The 21,181-nt window shown below is 42.4% G+C and overlaps 2 protein-coding genes across 2 annotated transcripts; one reads left to right on the forward strand and one right to left on the reverse strand.

Moving 5' to 3' along the window:
• Nucleotides 1-170: 170 nt before the first annotated feature.
• LOC135437075 (PP2C-like domain-containing protein CG9801) lies at nt 171-21,180 on the reverse strand. The gene is made up of 4 exons (XM_064694910.1): nt 20,697-21,180; nt 6,588-6,882; nt 5,690-6,525; nt 171-1,710 (listed from the first exon to the last, which is right to left on the reverse strand). Exons 2-4 carry the CDS (start codon nt 6,722-6,724, stop codon nt 440-442), a joined length of 2,244 nt encoding a protein of 747 aa, XP_064550980.1. The 5' UTR covers nt 6,725-6,882; nt 20,697-21,180; the 3' UTR covers nt 171-439.
• On the forward strand, nt 2,478-5,504 carry LOC135437078 (uncharacterized). The gene is made up of 2 exons (XM_064694913.1): nt 2,478-2,566; nt 3,908-5,504. The coding sequence occupies exon 2, from the start codon at nt 3,908-3,910 to the stop codon at nt 5,135-5,137; it is 1,230 nt and encodes a 409-aa protein (XP_064550983.1). The 5' UTR covers nt 2,478-2,566; the 3' UTR covers nt 5,138-5,504.
• Nucleotide 21,181: the final 1 nt, after the last annotated feature.

The raw sequence follows: 21,181 nt of genomic DNA on the forward strand, positions 1-21,181 counted from the left end.
ATATTTGTTTTTTTATTGCGTTTATTGAATTTACGATTGCTTCAGGCCCGTTTTTTGCACAGCCCCTATTGCATTCAAGCTGTGCGTCACGATCTTTATACGCAGCGGCCTATCTTTTTTTTTTAATCTACAAATTGCATATTTTAATGTATGAAGGTGTAAAAATATGATTTACATTGCTGCATTTGTGTATTTTTTTTTTTTTTTTTAGATAGTTTAAAACATTTGAGGCAATTTGTCGTTTTGCGTTTGCATTACACGTGTGCATTTCAAAAATGGCTAGATCCTATGGCTGACAAACTCGAAAAAATAAATCAACAACTTAAACGAAAGCTTCATGAATACCAAGTAAATAATATATGTTTGCATAAGACTACGTTTTTAATGGGTTATGTATATTTATATATGCTGAATACGTGTTTGTGTGAGTGTGGGCAGCTCAGAAAGTTGTCTCCTTAAACTCCTTGGATTGCAACACTGGCGCCGCGTTCCCATTGCCGCCACCGCCGCCGCCCCCATCCCCGTCACCACTATCAGCTTCATCAGCATCAGATGGATCTGAAGCTGCACCACCAACGGTGTAGGCGAGTACAGTGGCATGATCCAGTTTTCCGGGCAACGCACCAAAGGCACTGCTGTCGACGACACGTTTGCGGGCAGCTCTGTGTTGCATGCGATTCAGCTGCACCTCTCGCTTGACCCCATCTGGGCCTGTGGACAGCTTGTAGAAGAGCTCACGCTGCTCGAGGGTCTTGCGACGTGCCGAGGTGATCATTCGCACAAAGTCTATCAACAGATGGCACAGTCGCCGCGCCGAGGCGCACGGTGAGAAAGTTCCGTTGATGCCGTAACTAAGTAGATCCTCCAGACGATAGAGCGTCAGCGCATGACGCTGTGGTCCAGTGACAAGCGGAAGGCCCAACACCGATTTGGGAATGCGCTGGATTGGTGGCGTTGGTGCAACTGGTGTGCCGGCGCCGGCGCCAACGCCATGACGCGCTTCGATCAGCGTCTGGGAGCGCATATATTTGGGACGACTGGGCATATTGCTAGGTGGGCTGCCTGCTTTCGGCTGGCGTGTTCGACTGGGGGGCGTGGCCGACGGCGGATGCAGGCGGGCGTAGATCGCTGATGCGCTCTTGTTCTGGCGCTTGGGCGCCAGTTTCGCTGACTGCAAATGCTGGAGCTTTACGTCCGGGGTCCAGGCCTCGGCGAACTTGCCAACGACCGGATCAAAGTTGTCGCTGATGCCGTCGGAGGTGAGAAATACAATGTCGCCGCGCTCGATACAGCTCATGGAGAATGTGAGATTGCTTAGTTCTGGCTTGTTGCCATCGGCGGGTCCCAGAGCTCCCAACGCGTCACGCATGTCTCGCATGGAGCTGATGTCATGAGAGGCCTGCGTCAATTCGCGCACGCCGTGCTTCTTGGAGTACACATAGCCCAAAGAATCACCCACGTTGCAGGCGCACACCACATATTTGCCAGGTGCACCGTCCAGCGGCAGCACCACAGCAATCGTCAGCGTCGACAGCGCCCCACCCACCTCCAATATGCAGCCGTGTCCTTCCCACAGGCTGCGCAACAGGCTCACAAACAGCTCCTGTGTGGTGGTCGCCCGGCACTCGTGCGCTTGCCCAAACACCGCACGGTCCAGATAGTCCAGGCAGCCGTGCACAGCGGATCTCGCGGCCAAGCGAGCTCCATCACCTGCGCATACAAAGAAAGGCAGAGTATTCAACAGTCAGTAATTGAAAAGTCGTCATTGATATTAATAAAAGAGACTTCAGTTGGGATGCATCCAATGATGTCTTAAGATCATAAATGCAAATAGATTAATGAGGTCGCTAGGTTAAGTGATCAAGGAGGAGGGGGAACTCTCGTCTCGGAAATATGCATTTTTTATGACTTTTTGTTACTGAAATGAAACTGAAGTGGATGAGAGCTGAGGTTAATTGGTATGAAAATTAAGAGTTTTTCCTATTAAATTATTTTGATTCAAGAAAGAAAGAAATGCTAAGCGGAACGGTTTCCGCAGATTACCCCTACAGACATATGGTATTCTAGGTATAACACGGCTTTGTTCGTTATCAACTCCTCACACATTTACTTATATTTCAAATTAAATTTACGCCTTTTATTCTTAGTCCCCACGACCCCACAGACATTTTACATATATCTTGGGAAATAGGTTTTAAGTCACAACAGCCATTAGATTTATATGTCTGATTATTATTAGTCTGCAAGCATAGAATATAAGCATTATTGTATAACTAATAAGAATAGGTAAGGCAAGGAGCCGAATAATTAAAAATAATCAAGGGCAAGAATCCACAGGCACAATTTAAGTTTGAATGTAACCGCCAGCCGCCGCTGCAACCGTGCGTAGCTGATCGGTTGCTCAACAACGTCCTCGAGAGCGAAACTTCACCTCGACAACGAAGTTGCGAAAGCTTGCGGCGAAGTTGCGAGAGCTCGCTGCGAAGTTGAGCGGCCGCCACTTTTTGGCGAGCGATCGAAACGAACAGACGTGCTGTTCAGAGGCAAAGAGGAAGCGTGGATAATCGTAAGTGTGCAGCGGAGCGCTAGGGCTCCAGGCAGTGCGGCAGGGCCTTTGTAGTGAATAACGTAACTAGAGTAACGTTTTATAATAATAGTAAACTCGAAGTCTAAAGTGAAGACAACCTATTTTATTTCCCATTAATACTTATCTCGGACATCGACGCAAGCCGACGTTCAACATAATCTTCTAACTAACCTAAAGTGGGGTGTCTAATTGTACGAGGCTTAGTCCCGTCGCTGTGAGAACAATCCCGGCATTTACCACATTTTAAACAGTGTGAAACATCCCCTCCCCCCCTTCCTCACCGCCCTGGTGAAACTAAGATCTGTACCCTGGTCGGTAGCTGCTTTACAATTAACGCCCGAGCAGGGACCTGGGGGCGTGGCATGTATGTGGCTTAAAGCTCCGAAGGTATGCCCAATTAAGTGTTTCAAAAAAATATATATATACATATGTTAGCCTAGGATATTTATAGTAAAATAGAAACTTGGGGTATTAGGCAGTCGGGCATACCCAAGGCTAATATATTCCATGCCCCGTGCAAGTTGTCAAGAAGTGAACACCTGCAAGATTTAGGCAACGAAAATGTGTGCGGAATCGAACGCCCAAAACGGGCTAGAGGAGAAGTAACGGTCGGTCGAAAAGTACAGCGCGTGCGTCACACGGGCGACGAACGAGATCACGCTAGCATGCGGTTGCACAGATGCGCGCCGCAGTCGACGTCGGCGTGCTTTTAAGGCGTCGTGGCAGCAGCTGTACAGTGGGACGAATTCAGCTCGCGTGCGGTGAAAAGTTAAATCGTCAGGACAGTGTTTAAAAACTGTGACAACGGATTTTTTTTTTGGGTTGAGAGACAAATGAACAACGAAGTGAACAATGATACAACAAACAATAGAAAACAAACAAATAAGGGAATAAATAATAATAAAAAAAGGAAAATGAACGAGTAATAATAAAAAACGAATAAAAATAAAAATAATAATATAAAATAATAAAATGAAGTAATAAAATAATTTATATCCCCCAACATAGTGCGTCCTGTGTAGCACAGCGAACGCAAGAAAAGGGTGGCAAATATCGCGCAGTTAAAGCCTTTCTTTTAGGAGACGATCGGCGATGACGAGGGAAGGCAAGGACTGCCCAAGAGTAGGCGAAGAGTAAGAGCGACGTTCGTCGCAAGCCATAACCACCTAACACCTTATCGTAATTTTCATGTAGTAATCGCATATTAAGCTAATCTAAGTAGAATAGAACGAGTACATTTCATGATTGTTAACCGCACTGCGAGAACTTGGTATTTTTGGTTAAGTAACGGATATGTTAACAAATAAGTTGAATCCACAGATGGACCCCGAAGTAATCGTTATTTTATCTGACGAAGATGCCAGTGGAAACCCCCATAATGTACGCGCTTATTATAGACGACGACAGGAGGAGGAGCCGGAGTACGCACCGCCGGAGGGAGTGGTCACCGACGCTGTATCCGCCGCCGAGGATTGTCGGCGCTACTATGACCCTGACCCATTCGAGGAAGGGGACCAGCCAGCATCGAAACACACGGCGATATATGAGCCAGTGACAGACGACGAAGGCGAAGGACCTCTATTCCGCCGCCGCTTTCCTACCCACAGGCCGGCGGTCGACCCGGACAGCCAATTCCAACGGGTGAGCCTCCGATACTTGCCAAAGATCCCCGAGGAGGGTAGTGGAATCCACTCCGGCCCACCGAAATGTGGGTGGACAGATGCAGGGGAAGGCCCCGACGGCAAACGCCGGAGGAAACGCCGCAGAAACCGCCACCGGGGTGGTTGTCAACAGAATTCCAGCATCGAAGGGACGGCGGTGAATCCGAAAAAAATTCGTCCGGAGTGTACGATACCGGGAGGACAGCAGCTTAACGTGCCGAGTTTGCCGCGCGAACGCCTAAAGGGTCCTTTCCAGTTCAGGAAGGATAACCGCAACTGCGGATCGATAGCAACTGCCCGAGGAGGATGCTACGAGGCAGTTGTTGTGGAAGAAGCGCGGACCGAGGAGGAAGATGTAATGCCGCCGCTGGTGCCGGCTACGCCAAGCGAGACTCTCGAAACGCCCTTGGAAGGTGCCACCGCCACAGATAGCGAGCTGTGGGAGAATATATTGGATCTATACGACGGAATCGATGGGTGGGACACCAATCTGGAGTCGGTGCTCAATGAGAAGGCAGACCTTAACCCAGTAGCAGCCTCGCGGGATTCCGTCCCGGAAGCAGCACCGAGGAACCCCTCTTCAGCAACGATCTCGAGGAACCCCGCTTCTGCAATAATCTCGGGGAATCCCGTCCCGGAAGCAGCACCGAGGAACCCCACTTCAGCAATGATCTCGAGTAACCCCGTCCCGTACTGTACTCCCAGGGCATGGAGGGTGTTCCTCCACGGAGCGCCCCTTTCATCGGGCGTAGTAGAACTCATCGAGGCCGAGATGAGGTTCCGCCGTGGCCGATCTCGGCGATTTCGGTTCCATGTAACCGAAGGCGATAAAGTATACGGCGTCACTTTGAACGCCAAAGGCAGCGTCACCGTCACCTCTTCAAAGTAAGGGGGAGGGGGGGTTTGTGTGTGTGTGTGTGTGAGGCGGCTACCTGGAGCAGCAAGGAGCCATTCGATTTATATTTTTGATTATTATTATTAGTCTGTAAGCATAGAGTATAAGCATTATTGTAGGGCATTATTAATCACGGGCAAGTATCCACAGTCACAATTCAAGTTTAAATTTAACGGCCAGCCGCCGCTGTAACCGTGCGTAGCTGATGATCGGTTGGTCAACACCGTCCTCGAATGAGACTCTTGAATGAATTCTGTATTGTAGCACAGTTTAACCCGTTTGAAATAATCCCCTCCCGTTCCCCATCCCTTCAACGTCCTAGCAAAATGACAAATGTCTTGTAATTTGCTGGCCCTGGTAAGACTGAGATCTGTACGCCGGCCAGTAGCTCATTTACACTAGATCGACTTTATCCAAATATTATATAGAAATAAATGAAGAATTTTAAATGTCGGAGTCTAGCTCTTCACGCAAAGAATGTTCAAACGTTGATCAATTTGCAGGATTTACTCTATTTGTTTCTGTTAGCCTCATTGGCAGACTCACCCCAGTTGACGCCATCGGCCATGGCCATGGCGGCGGCATCGCCACGCACAACGCAGCCATAGCAGTCGGCAATGGGATTGCCCATGGGCTCCTTGGTCAGCATGTTGTTCTCGTAGAGCGACACTGAGATGCCGTAGGCAAAGTCGCAATCCATTTGCCAGTTTTGGACGCCGGCCACCGGCGTTGCGTGTGCGATGGGGTTGGGTGCGACGTTCTGATTGCTGACCGCTTCGCGGAGCAGCCGTTCGCGCTCCGAGTTGCCGTGTCCGGCAGCCGTGGCGGCCTCAGTCTTAGCATTTAGAAGATTCTTGTTGTTCTGATCCTGGGCGGGACAATTGCTGCTGCTGACCATGCTGACCACTATGGTGGTGGCCTTGCCGCCGCTCTCGCTAGCTGCAGCCGACACGGCGGATAAGCTGCTCTTGGAATTTTTCCTGGATCGCATGCCTGCGGCAGCTGTTGCTCCTGTAGCTGCCGTTCCTGTTGTGGCCTGGTCCGCATTGCTCTGGCGCCTGGAGCCCGTGGGCCGTGCAAACTTGTTGCTCAGCCGCGTCGACGGGCCAAGCGCCGGCGCAGCTGGCGTACTCTTGCGCACACCATACGCATCCTCGTTCTCCTGCTGTGTGTCGATGAAGTCAATGTCATCCGCATAGCTGGCACTTAAATGCAACTTGGAGCGTTTGATGCCTGTTAGGCCCTCGTCTGGACCAGTGCAGGCGGCAGTGATGGTTTCCGGGCCGGTGGCGTAGCAGCCCAGCTTCAGCACGGGCATATCTGTGGGATTCAGGCCATTGTAGATCTCCGGTCCGCCGGGCATAAACTCACGTTCCATGCGACTGTAAAATAGATTAAAAAAACTGTTAGTTGCTTTACTTAATTAAGGTCAAAGGTCACTTACCCCTCTAGATATTTGGTTATAAAGCTACCATCGTCCTCCTCCGCGTTGCCGTTGACGCGCCTCCGGCCATCGCGCGGCTCCGCTATGAAACTCAATTGTCGAAAGTACGTGGTGACCTTTTGCCGCAGCGACGGCATCTTGTCGAGATGCTGCTGGCGCTGGCCCTGGCTCTGGCTCTGCCTCTGAACTCTCCAATTAGAGCTGTGTCTTAATTGCAATTGCGGTGCGGGGAATTTACCGCCTCCAGTTGCAGTGCATTCACCTCATCGGCGTCAATTGTTGTGGGAGTGCCTGCCTGAAGCGGACCAGAAAGACAGATGGAAAGAATTTCAAATTTAATTATCAATAAATTATGCCATGAAATGAGGCGTCGTCTAGAGTGCGGCTCCTGCTAATGGCAGGATGTGCATTTGGCGGCCGCGGGGCATGCACACAAGCACAGGGAAGGATTGCCACCAGACAACAGCTGCCCAGATGCTGAGCATAATACAGGGGCATCTGCCCCTTGTGGAGTAGGTAAAACTTGAATGGGCTTTCAACTCGCGCTCATTTCGAATGCACAGAGTTGGGCAGATGGGACGAGGGAGAGAAGAGCGTTTGTGGCTTCCAGTTTCAAATGACGCAGCTTCTGGGAGCTTCATATGATTAATGAACTGACAGTTGCTGCTACAGTTGCCAAATGCCAGACATAAAATGCCATTTTCTAAATTTATTATGCCCTCACAGTGGATCTCATAACTTAATCAAGAAAAATGTAACCCATAAAGAACACATCACCTAAAGCAAGTTGTGTGTATAATCTAGAACTGAGATGTTATAGTCGTGGCTCGCCTCTCGGTTTGTCTTTTTAATTGATGAATTTTGGAAAAGGTATTTTATCTTACAGACAGTATTGTATCCCGGACAAACTAAAAATTTGTATCTAACCAATTACAAGCTGCATTATATTGATAGTTGAATAATATGCATAATGTATTTACCATAATACATATGGAAACAAGTAAGAGGTTCTAGTCGGGAGCTCCCGACTAGGGGATACCCTGAACTCTCTTATTCCAACAGGCGATAGGTATAAAATGAAAGATACTTGATATATACATATATACTATTCTAGAAGCTACATGTCAAGTTTGGTGGCTCTAGCTCATATTATTTGCCGAAATTGCTCAAAAAACAGGATTTCGATATCGATTTTTATCGATTACTTGGAAACGGGGCAAGTTATCGAATATCGGAAATAAACTCGATCTGCGCGGGGACTAGGAGGACCTACAGCTAAAATTTCTCTAGCTCTTATAGGTTCTGATATCCTTGCGTTCATACATACGGACGGACGGACAGACAGACAGACGGACATGGCTATTGATGCTGATCAAGAATATATATACTTAATGGGGTCGGAGATGCTTCTTCTTCTGCCTGTTACATACCCATTTTTAATGGGTTCAGGGTATAAAAAACGAATGTTGCTAAGTTTTTTCTTACATATATCTTGATCATGCCAACTAAAATGTTATCGATATGGAAATTCTATACCATAAAGCTAGCTACTATATAGCAATGCACGATCAGGGGAGAATAAATATAGTTTGTACATTTGTCGACCGATCGGTAGAGATATTAAATCATCAGCAACCCGATATTAATTGTTCTTTGTTAGGTTTTTAGTGGAAGTATCAAATAGCAGTCAAGTCTGTCATTTCTGCATCTGTTAAATTGAAATTAAAGCTTGCTGCATTACAAGCTTTCCTTGTGCCCCACTCGCTGCATCGCAATTATGAGATTCCTACAAATTTGTCTGTCTTTTGAATGATGATCATGAGCTGTGACTGCGACTGTGCTTTTTTAAGCGCTTAACTAAAAAGTTCTCTGCTTGACAGCCAGTTGCATAAGCAGAATGGTTGCTTTTCACGACAACATAAGCCACAAACACAAGATTGTTTTGGTCAGAAGTGACGGCTAGTAGATACCCTGTATGCACGCTATTCTCCGATTTTAGTGTGCCTTTAGCTAGTACAAGGCTTTAACTTCTTTTCGATCTCAGAGATAATAAGAGCAAGATACATGAAACTTTGAACATAGGTTCTCATATGGCATCAAATCGAAATCGAAAACTTTTCCTTTGCGGAGGTACGTTGCAAAATTCAAGCCTAGCAGACAGACGAACATGGTTAGTTCTACTTTTCAATCATTTCACGTATATATAAATATATCCATAATTTGGGTTAAGCCTCCTTCAGACTGTAACACACAAATGTATAAGACAATTAGACCCCTTTTACCCATCTTCAAAGAGTACAGGGTATACCAGAAAAGTTAAGATCAACTACTGAAACTAGCGCTTATCTTAAGTAAGCAATAGGGGAAACAGACTGCAAAGATGCTCTGCTGTGAACGATGCGCTCGGGCCGATTTATATAATAGATCAACAAAGAACAATAAAAATAATTGCTGCCAGCTTGTGTTCATCAAAAGGCAATTGTTTACGTTTGTTGTTGTTTTTAACGATCAAGCGCTTTAATTAATGACACTTCACTGAACACTTCAACTGACAAATGAATTATTCATATATTGGCAATTTGCGCCTCTCTCGGAGATTCTCAAAAGTTGTAGGTGAACAAATCATGATATTTAAGGAAATCAACTTAGTTTGGCTTAAAGGTTTAAGGTTTTAAAAGTAAGTTTTTAAAAAAAAAATCTTGATAATAAAGTAATTAAAACCGACTGTGTGGCATGACTCTACCTAACCCAGATCTATTTCCATTTGACTAGGCAATCAAATCGGTACAAAGACCCACTGATGTGTGGCTTACATCAGAGCCAATGTGGTTACTCAATACTTGTTGTCCATTAGGCACGTGTCACAGCTTGGACAATGGGTCAAATATTATACATATGGCATCCACGTGACGAATTGTAGAGAGCTGAGATTTTATGAACCCACAATGATCATCGTCAGCAGCATGAATAAATTTAAACAAGTCAGATTCAGCTGCCACATGCAGCACTTCAAGCGCCTTTTGTGTGTCAAGTGAACAAGATGATGCTTCTGATTGACATAGAAAATGTGGGAGGAGAAGGCATGAAGCATGCCACCTGGTAGCTTTATACCCACACAAGCAAATGCAAAATGGAGCACAGCGAACGAGAGAATTGCAAATTGCTTGGCTTCGAGGCGGATGCTGCTCTGTGGGTATTGAGTTGGGCGCGGTCAGCTTTTGTGGTCTGTAATCTCTTTGACGGCACATTTAATCGCAGATTATTGTTGCTGCTAAATTGAATTGTTTGCAACACTGGAGTGCTGCATTTCAATCAGTCTGATTGATTCCGCACGCGGAGGAGCTGGTGGAGACGTAAACGTGTGCTGCCAATGCGCTTGGATGCACTTCAATGCATCGCTTGAAACAGCTCCAAGGGGGACACGCACATCCATCTGGGCATGTGTGAATGCTTCAAAATGCTAACCGAATGTGGGTTAATTTGATTTCAACAAAAACAAAAGAAACACTTGGAATGTGGGCGTGGCGCCGCCTGGCATGCAAACTACGCAGTAGACTCTTCCCCACTGTAGCCCCTAGAGATTGCGTTTGTGGCCGCACAGCCCTGAGAATATAATTGAATTACTCTTCCCGCTGATATATTTTGCCATGATTGATGCGCGATCTGTCGCGAAGTTCAAGTCAATTGCCTTCAGCCGACCAAGGTTGCCCTGGCCTCGTCTAAGCACACACTACACTGTTATTATTTAAAGCAGCGATTGCAAGATCAATGCGTGGATCGAAAAAATAGTCAAGGTATATTTTACTTGTAGAAATTCGATATTTAGCGCAAAAATATCTTCAAATAAAAATTTAAATATCTAGTAATTACAATTCCTTTAAAGTTAAAAAAATCATTTAAAAAATTTAAATTTGATTTATTTTAACATAAACTGTTCCCTATTTGTATAGAAAAACATAAATATAGAATGGAACATTGTCAATTTGGAATTAGTCGTGAAATATGCCTCTAGAATTAAGAGTTCTTTCCACTTTATTTTTGTGTATTGTGCAACAGTTCCTCCCATCAATGTCAGAAAATAGACATTAATGTAATACGCTTTAATAAACATACCCTGGCTATTTCTTTTATTTTCCCCCATCGATCAAGTCTTACCTAACACAGTCCTAAATTTCATTCAAGTTACAGATAAAGAAGGGAATTTACGACACACCCTTAAGCTAAGAAGAAAATAATAAAGAACGAAGATTAAATACGCTTGTATGTGGCTCATGGTTTTGCGAATATGTGAGGAAAATTGTAAAGCTCAAATTTGCGGGGTAAAAAAAGATATCTGAACAAAAACATAAAACTTTCCATATAACAAATCATTTTTTAACCAATTATTACTATGGAGCTTTATATAGTCATACTTTAATAAGATTTGGTTAATGTGTGAAGAGCTTGGTACTCGTAAATGAGAGTTTGGCTAAGATATATTGAAAAGCAAAAAAAAGTATAAATTAGAAAAGTCTTTTTCAACGATCCTACCTATGGCAGCTATAAGATATGGTGGCCTGATCCGGTCGATTCTGATAGAAGAACTGCCTGCAACAGAAAGTTGAACTTCTGATACTTTCATGGCGATAGAAACTTTATATAAACAGAAAGACGGGTATTTTGTGTTGATACTGATCACGAATATATATACTTTATACTGCGTTACACATTTCATGAAAAAAGTTGTATACACTCAACAAGAGTGTAATGATCAACAAGCGACTGTTGACACGCCTCACCGAATTCCCTCACCCTGCATTCAACAGTCACCAAAACGAAAAATAAAAGATTTCCAAGGCGTGTGCCACATAATCAATCGACACTTTCGGAGCAGTTCGGGGCATATGCAAGCCATCAACATTTTCAACACCCGCAGCTAATCAGGCGTGAAAATGGGGAAATTGTGCAAGAATCATATGGGGGGGGGAAGCGTGTTGAAATAAATGTACATAAATATTATACAATGTGGTATGGTAAAAATAAAAGAGTTCTAAGATTGGAATATTAAATGCGATTTATGTGATTATTTTTTTGGTTCACTTTTACAAATCCATTGCATCCTCTCCGCGGCTGCACGAGCTATAAATATTCATATGATTTTTTTTCATTTATCTTTTCGTATTTATAGCAGCATATGGCACAAATGAAAGTTCATTTAGAATCGTGCCGGGCGGGCCGCAAACTTCCATATGTCTGTCTGTGATTTGTTTTGAATTTTAAGATTCGCAAATACGATTGAAAGATTTATTTGGTTTATATTTGGTTTTGTTATTGTATTAACCGCATTTCCTCGCGCGATTATAAATAATTGATTGAGTAAGCCCAAAGAAAGATTTACACTAGCCTCGTTAATTGTTTGCCTCTCAACTAATTAGACGAGGCCATAGAGCAACGACTGGTGCACTGTGGGCAGATCGGATAAAGGGGCACTGAGTAAGCTGCAACTAGTTGCACCGCCAGAGGCAGCTGCTCATATATCATTTCTAAAGAGACGACAGCCTTGTGGCAGGCAGCAGGCAGCAGGTTCCTTTATGTGCGCTGCCGTTGCTGCTGCTGTTGCATATTCAAAAGGTGTTGATTTAATGCCGCCCAGCGAGAGACGTGCTAAAGAAGAGTAAACACAGATACCACGAGGGGTTGGCTGGGCGGTGGGTGGGTCACATTCATACGTATGACAGTTAATAGCTGGCGGCTTGAAGCATTTCTCCACAAAAACAAATGCGACGACAACTTGCTGAAAGATTATGATGTTGTGTGTGGCATCTCAAGGTGGCAGTTGCATTCATTTGGGGGTCTTGCCATAAGTCAAGTGCAGCTCGCTGCGAATTGTTTTTGCGAATTTGTTGCTAGACAAAAGCTGTAAGCAAACATACAAGAAAGTGAAATTTGTGACTTTTTGTCTGTTTTGATCAACTTGAGTTTTGTCTGCTCCAAGCGAAAGCTGAAGGCCGCAAATGCTGCGAGAATTGCAACATGTAAATAGATACTGTGCATATGTGTACTAAAGATATTACCCGGCGTCGCTCGGCTCAAATAAATAATTATAACTTTACTTTTTTAAATTGAACACAAAAATGTTTGACTTTCCTTCTTCAAAGGGGTTCGATCTCTCAGCTAGGTGCGAAGTTTGGGCCTTCGAAATATATTTGTATATAACAGAACTATTCAAATTTTAAATGGTTTTATTCACATCAACTAATCTTCGATTTCTTTGGTTTTGTTTAGCAGTTGAACCGGTGATCTCCCTTTTGTTGGTTCGACGCTCACACACTCAGTTGATGTAACGTTTGCAAAGCACACAGATATGGCTCCTTTATTTACTCATTATTTATTTTTTATTTCAGTCTAGACCATGAATATATACACGTATCATATATTTTGGAATAAGAATTAATAACCGACAATACTCAAGCTGAGCACATTCGACCATGTTTCAGGCCATTATATTCTGGCTTATTTCCTTAATATACATAAGCTTATAAAAAATTATATTTTTGTTTTCCAGACCTTGCACAATCATACAAATGCCTGATCTGCATACTAAGTAAGTTCTCGCTAGCGCTGACGCCCATTGATATTGGCGTCCAGTTCGACCACAATTAACATTTATCTGCAACACAAACAACTTTATATTTCTATCGTACATAAACTAGAGATTTGTATAATCGTATAAAATGGCACATAAGCTGTCACTTCCTATTGCAAAACTAAGTCTAGTATATGCGGAGAGTAATCATAAAGTATATTTAATATATTAACTTCTGATGTAAATTGCTATTTTATTGACATTAGTTAGCCTATATTTATGGGTTTTTTAATGTGACACCCGAGTAGAGACCCGACCCTTCATACGCTAATAGACCTTCAGGCTATATTTAAGGCTGCTGGTCAAAGCATAGGTAAATATTTAATCAGGTGCTAGGACTCCAAAATTGACCACAAAAGCCGTCGGCTGCATAAATTAATCCTTGAGGCCACATATTCCGGCAGGCCGTTGGCTTTGTTGGTTCTATTTGTAGAGTCCAGTCGGGGCCGAAAAGCGCTTAGGGTCGCATTAAAATCGGTCTAATTAAAATTGCATGTGATGAAAAGCACACACTTAGGAGCACACCATAACACACACACACACAGACTGGGCTACATATGCAATGGAGTTCCTTCACCTCGTTGGCGTGTCTGCTGGGGAGCAGCCCCGCCTCCCCTTTGGGACCCCTCACTTTGGGGCATGGTACCAGTCTCGGGCGTTGCTTAAATTGCCAGCTAATTGGCTTTTGAGTGTTTGTTGCGTGGTGCGTTCATTTCCTGTTGCAGCTGCACGCAGAAAACAATTTGCATTAATGTAAACGGAGGCAAGCCTCCCCCCCCCCACATATGCTACCCCAACCGGCATCATCCATGCTCCGTCCATTAATCTCAACACTTGCCACAACTGCAGTCGCAGTTCATGAATTGTACGTGCCGAAACCGAAAGTGCAACACAAATCCATAAAACAAAAGGCGCTTCGGATTTTCTAAATGTGTTTTCTACATGTGCAATGCCCCGTCTCAGGGTTGCTTCTGGGGCTCTTGTGGGCTCCATGGAAGGGGAGGGGGTGTTCCCTGCGATGCCATCTCACTGTGTCAAAAGTGCACTTTCACATGCAATGGGCGCCACAAAGACGTCGATGCCATTGTTTCATCGCATGCAATAATGACGCATACATTCCCCTCTGCAGCCCCCAAACTAGGGGTGTTGCCACCCCTAAAAGTCCTAGTTGAGCCTTGTGTGTTTGCGAGTCTCTTATCGCTCATTTCCGTTTGCATGTTTCTGTTATGTGCTTTTGGGGTCGCCTCTCTTGGCCCTGTTTCTTAAGGGAGCCCCCAAAAATCTTGCGAGTACTTGTTAGGCATAGTAAATACTCGAAAGAAAAATTCTAGATATGGGGCAAGGCGGCATTGGGTTAAGCTAAAAAGTGTATATTTACTTTTTGTTGGACTTCAATTGTGTTTTTGGGTATCGTGTTTTGGGGTATAGTAAATGAGGTAAACATTAGCTATAAATCGCAAATAAAGTTATCGAATGGACGAAGTAAACGAAACAAGCCAGATCTCCTACATTTACAATAATATCAATTAGGCGTTTCAAGTTTTTTTCTGATTTGGCAAGATACTTTATAAACATTCGAACTTTCTTCTAAACATATATATGTTTTAACAAAAACACAATTACTAACAAGCACGCATATGCTTCTTTTCCTTTTCTTAGCCTCACAAATGCATTACTTTATAACTTCGGTGTTTATAGTCCGATCGTTTCTGCGCTCGAATATAGCCTATTAAAATTAGTACATACTGTCAAAGCGCGACATTATAATTATTAATCTTTATTCATGTTTTTTTTTTTAGTTTTGGGGAAACCTACACACAAAGTTTTACGAGCTGCAAGATATGTTCTAAAAATATAATCTGAAAAATAATTTTTATAGATTTCGTGGAAACAAGATAGGTTATGGAATATTAGAAAAGTTTTCAATTTGTTGCGGGCAAACGTCTTCGAGTCTTCGAGATCGATTATACAGACGGACAGATAGATAGATGGACATGATTCGTTCGACTCGATCATTGTTGCTGAACATATATAAGGGATATATAAAGTCAAAGGTAACTTCTTCTGCCTATAAACCATTTAAAATGGATTCAATGTCACTTATTTACTGTTTTGTGTTTTAGAAGAAAAACAAAACGTGAAGTAAAACTATCATCTTAATTCGAATAGTTTTTTATTGCGCCACCTTTTGTTTCAGCTTAAGCATTTTTTTGACAGATCGATTGGATAACTTTCTCAGTATCCGATTTTACCAAAACATTTGAAAAGGTATTCTGACTCATAAGATTTTGTATCTCACAAAAACGAACATAAAGGTAAATAAATATGATTCAACCAGGTAACGTAATTGCAAGTAATAAACAAAAATTTGGTATTTAATGTGCTTATTATTTATAATTATTTAATTCTGCACATGTAATTGCATGTATTTTAAATTTTCTGCCTTGTTTTAAATTCAATTTATGTACATTAAAAGCAAACAGCTTTATTAACGAACTTTTAAATAAATGTTGTATATACAATTTAATGAAAACAAATGCAAGGTAAAATAGTAAAGACCTAACTTTAAACATAATTTCTGTTTTATGGGTTTCAGCAACAATTTAATAATTGTTTTTGTTCTGTAAAATCAACTGAAGCAATTTTCCTGTTCATCGTATCAAATTTGTAGTCGAGTGCGAGCTCGATAGGCAGGTAAATAGCCGCAGCTGTCGCGGATATGCGAGCCGTGTAGGACTTATAAACGAACCACAATCTTCACATGAATAAATTAGTCATGGGTTCGGCTAGGGGCTTGTCAGGCATACAAATAAGTCTAATAAGTGGCCTCATGCAAATCAGAAAGCCCGTCGGTCGAGTGGGTGTCCGTATAAAAAACGGAGCGCCAAGCCGGTGTCAAACGGCCGAGTAAAATATGAAATTAAATCTTAATGGCAGCGTATCAAATGCAAAGAAGTCAAGGCCCGGCCAAAGAACCTCGACAAACAAAGCCAATGCAAATGCAATTGAGTAATCCTCGCTCCCTGCCCCTCTGCAGCTCCAAGTCGCTCTACACTGTCCACTGTCGTCTGGCGCTGGTGTCAAATGGCTGCCCACAGACGTTGGCCGGACAGTTCAGTGCCAGGTGCTGTGGTCTGCAGGCGGGTTAACTGACCGCTGTGCCCACACTTCCAGCTCACCTGCCCTCCTTACGCCTTCTCCGGCCCTGTCTAGCTCTAATTTGAGCTTCATTGGCGGGCTTAGTCATCGTATTACTTGGCTGACTAATCATTGGAGACGGCGCGTGCTTAGAGAACGAGATAGAGAGAGAGAATTGGCGAATTGGGCAGCTGGAGAAACCTCGAGTTCCTTCCTCCCCCGATTTAACCGCACGAATTTAATGAACTTTTTACTGAGCTCTGCAACAGTTTTCTTTTTCTTTTTGTTTGCTGTTCATTCAATTTAAAATTGGCAAAATATTTATTTGGTCGAGGCTCTGTTTGTGCTGCTTTGAGTCGTGCGTTGCTCCATGGAAACTTTTAAAACTTATTTCCTTCTATTTTATACCGATGCGGAGGGTATTATGGAAGGAGACATATCCTATTTAAATATAAATACTCTTGATCAAATCTCAGCTTTGAAGATAACCTCAGTATTTGCAATTTATACGTCGGAACCAAATCGTATTGTATTGTATCATATAGCTTCTATGCCTCGCACATGATTAATATCTTATCAAAATCCGACTACATTATCATACAGCTTTAAAGAAACACACATTAGGAAATTAAGTTTCTCTATTGGAGTCTTCTACAAGGGTATTTCATCTTCGTCTTATGGTTTTTTCTATGTTTGAATTGGCTTTAAAGATCAAGAACATATGCGCAGCTGTGTGAAATTAATTGGGATTCGGCTTGAAAGCTAGCTAAATGTTGAATGGGCTGTAATTAAAATAACAACTCGGTTCGCCAATATTGTGGGAGAATCTAAGCAGAGCGAAAATAAAAGGTTATTGCCAGATGCTTTTGTTACAATTCTTTGAAACAAACGAACATAACAATTATTTATGACAGCAACAATTCCGTTACTAAGCCTGTTCTCTTACGATAAAATATGCGGAAAATTGTAAAATTAAACAAATAAATCAAGTAACTTAAACAAATTAATCAGGTAAACTTAGACAAATAAATCATGTTAAATTAAATAAGATTAATTTCATAACTGGCAATGTAAAACAAATTTGTTTTTTAAAACTGGAATGATAAGCAATTATTAGGCGATAAGAATGCATACAAATATTACCATATACAAAACTCTAATTATATATTTGTAAAAAGTATTAGAAATTTCATTATTGCTGTAGGTGCATAAGTTTTGGTTCTAAGATATTACAAAGCAGTAAAATGTTCATTAGGCGATTTTTCTAAGCTCCCAAAAGTTATTTCAACTTTGCCACGGAATTGTTAAAAGGCATCTCCGATCCCACAAGGTATATATATTTTTGATAATTATTAACAGCAGAGTGGATTTAGACATGTTCGTCTATGCAAAAAAAGTCTGTCAATTTTAAGGAGAGTCGAAATCGGCAGGATTAAATTGATAAAAATTAAAATGGATGTACTAGTTTTGGTAAAAGCAGTTTGTGAAAGAAACTTTCTGGTTACTTAAAACACCTTAAGTAAACCCACAAATTGTGAGTGTTGTTCTTATGGAAAAACTTGAAAAAAATATATATATATATATATCTTTAATTGTTTATCTCCTATATCATATATAGCTAGCATCCATATGAACTATCGGTCGAAAAGCAAGTGTTTTTACAATGCTTTTTACAGTTAAATACTAAGCATTATTTATGGCTTCGAATTACTATATCATTAGGAACAATCTGATTACAATTAGTATATGATAACCCGTCGCTTTTATGTGTCCTCACAAATAGCGAATAATGCTTTCAATATTTCTTAACTTAAAAAAGCAACTCCCAAAGAGGCATAAGTACATGCTAACTTTAACTTAGACTATCTGCTTTCTGAGAACAGTCCAGTAGAGGGCCATCTACTAGTTAACTCAGTTACTTAAACTCACTTAAGCACTTATTGAAATAGATAGCCCTACTCGCTAACTCAGTTCCCACTCACTGGCAATAAAATGTAGCAAATACAGAAATTTAATATCGCAACTGTCGTCGTTAAATTATGAGACATGGAAACTCTATATAAAAAGTTGGAGCGCAGCGCTAATGCATTACGAATGAACTTCTGGGCAACGGGCAAATAAAGCCAAGCCAAGCAAACGAAGCCCAGGAGGAGCAGAGCAAACTATGTGTATCATAAAATGCCATCGAGACAACAAAGAAGAAAGGAGCGACAGCTGGGCATGAGAACGCGCCAGTTGTGGATGGAGTCAGACAAACGGAGAACAGCATTATGCGGCATCCCCCGTCTGGGCCAACAGCAGCAGCCGGGCCAGATGACGCCGTGTGTCGACCGGGCGGGCAACCACCGACTCCCCAAATAAGCCATCGCATCGACCAAGGGGTGAGTGCATAGCAGAGTGCAAAAAAACCAGCAAAATTCTTGGCCAGCAAGCGAAAGTGATTGAATTCCAACAAGATTCGTGGCGCCACTCGAACTGCCGTGTCGGAAACGTTCTAAAAATTCTAGATGATGTGAAATACTTTCTCGTGCAGTTATGCAGCGCATAAACTTGGCTGATAAAGCTTTTGGATTACGCATTCAAAAGGTAAGTGTAAATTAAATGTGTAGAATAGAGTATTGAAATGGGTGAATAAAAAGTCTATCTAAAGATAAAACTGATAAATAATATGCATTTAAAACGTTAATTATATGTTGAATATAATATAATATAATATACATATCCAATTGTCTCGAGAATATGATTCAACTTTATACTTATTTGTACGTATCTCACCAATTTTGTAAATGGGTGAAAAGTTTTTCTCGCCCATTATTTCTGTTCTATCGGATTCATAATCATATTTTAAGATATATCTCTGAAATGATTCTTAAATTATACATGCCGATTCATATAGACAGACCCCATGGACATGCAGACATTTTTCATTTCAAGTGTTTTCCCATTTCTTTTTGGTGACGCATCCGTAAATGTTAAACTGTCCAGAACTTAAACTTAAAAAGACTTTAAAATTTCTTAAATAGTTGTAATTGGAATACGTTAGTTTTGTGCTTAACATATAAGATATCTTCATCTTAGATATATATCAACCAGTTCCCGTATCTTAAACTCTAGGTCTGAAAAATATGGGCAATCTTTAGCTTAAGGATAAGGCTTTTTGCAATTCGGTGCAAGCCACGCCCTCCAGCTTTCCTGAAGCTATTTGGCCACAGAGCGGCCACCATGTTGTGGCAGCACTGGGGACACTTTATTTACAATTCATTTCCTGTTGTTTTCCGCTTGACATTTGCCGCAGTTTACACCAGCCAGGTGCCCAGAAATCGGTGCTAGTACGGCGAGACAGGTCTGCCGCCCACACAAGCTATTCCCCCCTCCCATCGATTCGTAGCATGTCGCGCATTCACAAGTCCTTGGAGTGTTCAGGTCCCCCGTATCATCGTCCTAGTCTAGAAATGTCCGTGTGCCTGTCGTGTGGCCATCATGTGTCCCGGTGGTTGCAAAAAATGAATTGCCTGCCGCATATTGAAGTTGCCAAAAGTTCCGTTTTGCGCAGGAAACCAATCTAGGTGGGGGCGGGGGGGCTTGGAATGGGCTGGCAATGCAGTAGAATTCAGGAGGAAAGGGTGTAGAAGGGGAGCTTCAAAGTGCATGGCGGGCGAGGCCTTCGTTTGAAACGCCAAGTTTTCTTTTATTGGAAAAGGGCTAAAAATAATAATTCGAGTTCGAAAATAATAATACGAAAAAGTTAAACAACAACAAGAAGCATGAGAAGAAGCCGGACAAAAGGGAAACTGCCAAAAAATATGAAATAATTTGCAGCCCGCGGAGAAAATTGAATGCAATTAAAACTATTTGGCACTGGGGCCTCAATAAATTAGACGCAGTTAACGCCATGTGCAGTTGGACAATAATAAAAGTTAGCACAGTTTTCATAATGAAATCGGAAACCGGTTATTGCAACAACAATAAAAGCTTTGTCTTTGCTGTTGTTGTTGTTGCTGTGTGACGGCAGCAGCAGCAGCTGAGATTTTGCAGCTGCCCGTGGAGCAAAACAGCAGGTGAATCAGTTGGATGAAGAGAAGAGAAGAGAGAAAAGGCACATGAGACAGAAAACAACAGTAACAACAATGAAGGCATCGGCCAAGTTTAAAGACAAAAGCAACCAAAACACACACGCACACACCCCGCACACGACGCAAAGTGGAGCAAGACACAAAACAAAACACGACAAAAACAAAGGGCAAAAGTTGAGGGCCAAGCGAGAGCTACTAAAAATCAATAGAAATAGGAAGCGCACGCACAAAGGACAACATTACAAAAGCAACAGCATAAAAAAATATACTTACAATAATCGTTGTAGTTGCTGCTGCTGCTGTTCTTATCGTGCGCAGCGTTGAATGTTTTTACATACAGTTGGCGCCACACACACAATCGGTTCAAGGAAGGGGGCGCTGGTGGTGTGTATAAATATTCAACAAACAGAGGGTGGCCTATTTGGTATATCGCTGTGTCTTTGAGTAAATTGCACAATTGGAATTTGGTTCAACACACGTATGTTATTTACGTTGATTGCCGGTTTGTTTATTCAAATGTCAATTAACACTAACGTTTTTAATAAATTTAGGACAACGCACCGCATACATCTCCTCACGTTAAGCTCTGAAATGTAACTGCAATCTTCAACAAGACGGGCCGATAAACTGTAGTCTACAATTGAATGGCTGCCAACTTAATTTTTTTTAAATATGTGTGCATACACTGGCTGGTCGACTGCTTAACGTGCTGGCAGGTCTGCTCATATCGATACGCGAGTTTTTTCAATTTAAATTTA

This window comes from Drosophila montana, unplaced genomic scaffold (assembly GCF_035044405.1).
Source record: "Drosophila montana isolate Dmon_TW-CO22-7 unplaced genomic scaffold, ASM3504440v1 contig_3733_1, whole genome shotgun sequence".
NCBI lineage: Eukaryota > Metazoa > Arthropoda > Insecta > Diptera > Drosophilidae > Drosophila > Drosophila montana.

Bases quoted from the DNA above. Each gene is read 5' to 3' on its own strand.
- LOC135437078 (XM_064694913.1), top strand. From the start codon at position 3,908: ATGGACCCCGAAGTAATCGTTATTTTATCTGACGAAGATGCCAGTGGA.
- LOC135437075 (XM_064694910.1), bottom strand. From the start codon at position 6,724: ATGCCGTCGCTGCGGCAAAAGGTCACCACGTACTTTCGACAATTGAGT. The intron at 6,526-6,587 runs GTAAGTGACCTT...TCTATTTTACAG, and splicing joins ATAACCAAATATCTAGAGGG to TCGCATGGAACGTGAGTTTA. The intron at 1,711-5,689 runs GTGAGTCTGCCA...TTGTATGCGCAG, and splicing joins GGCCGATGGCGTCAACTGGG to GTGATGGAGCTCGCTTGGCC.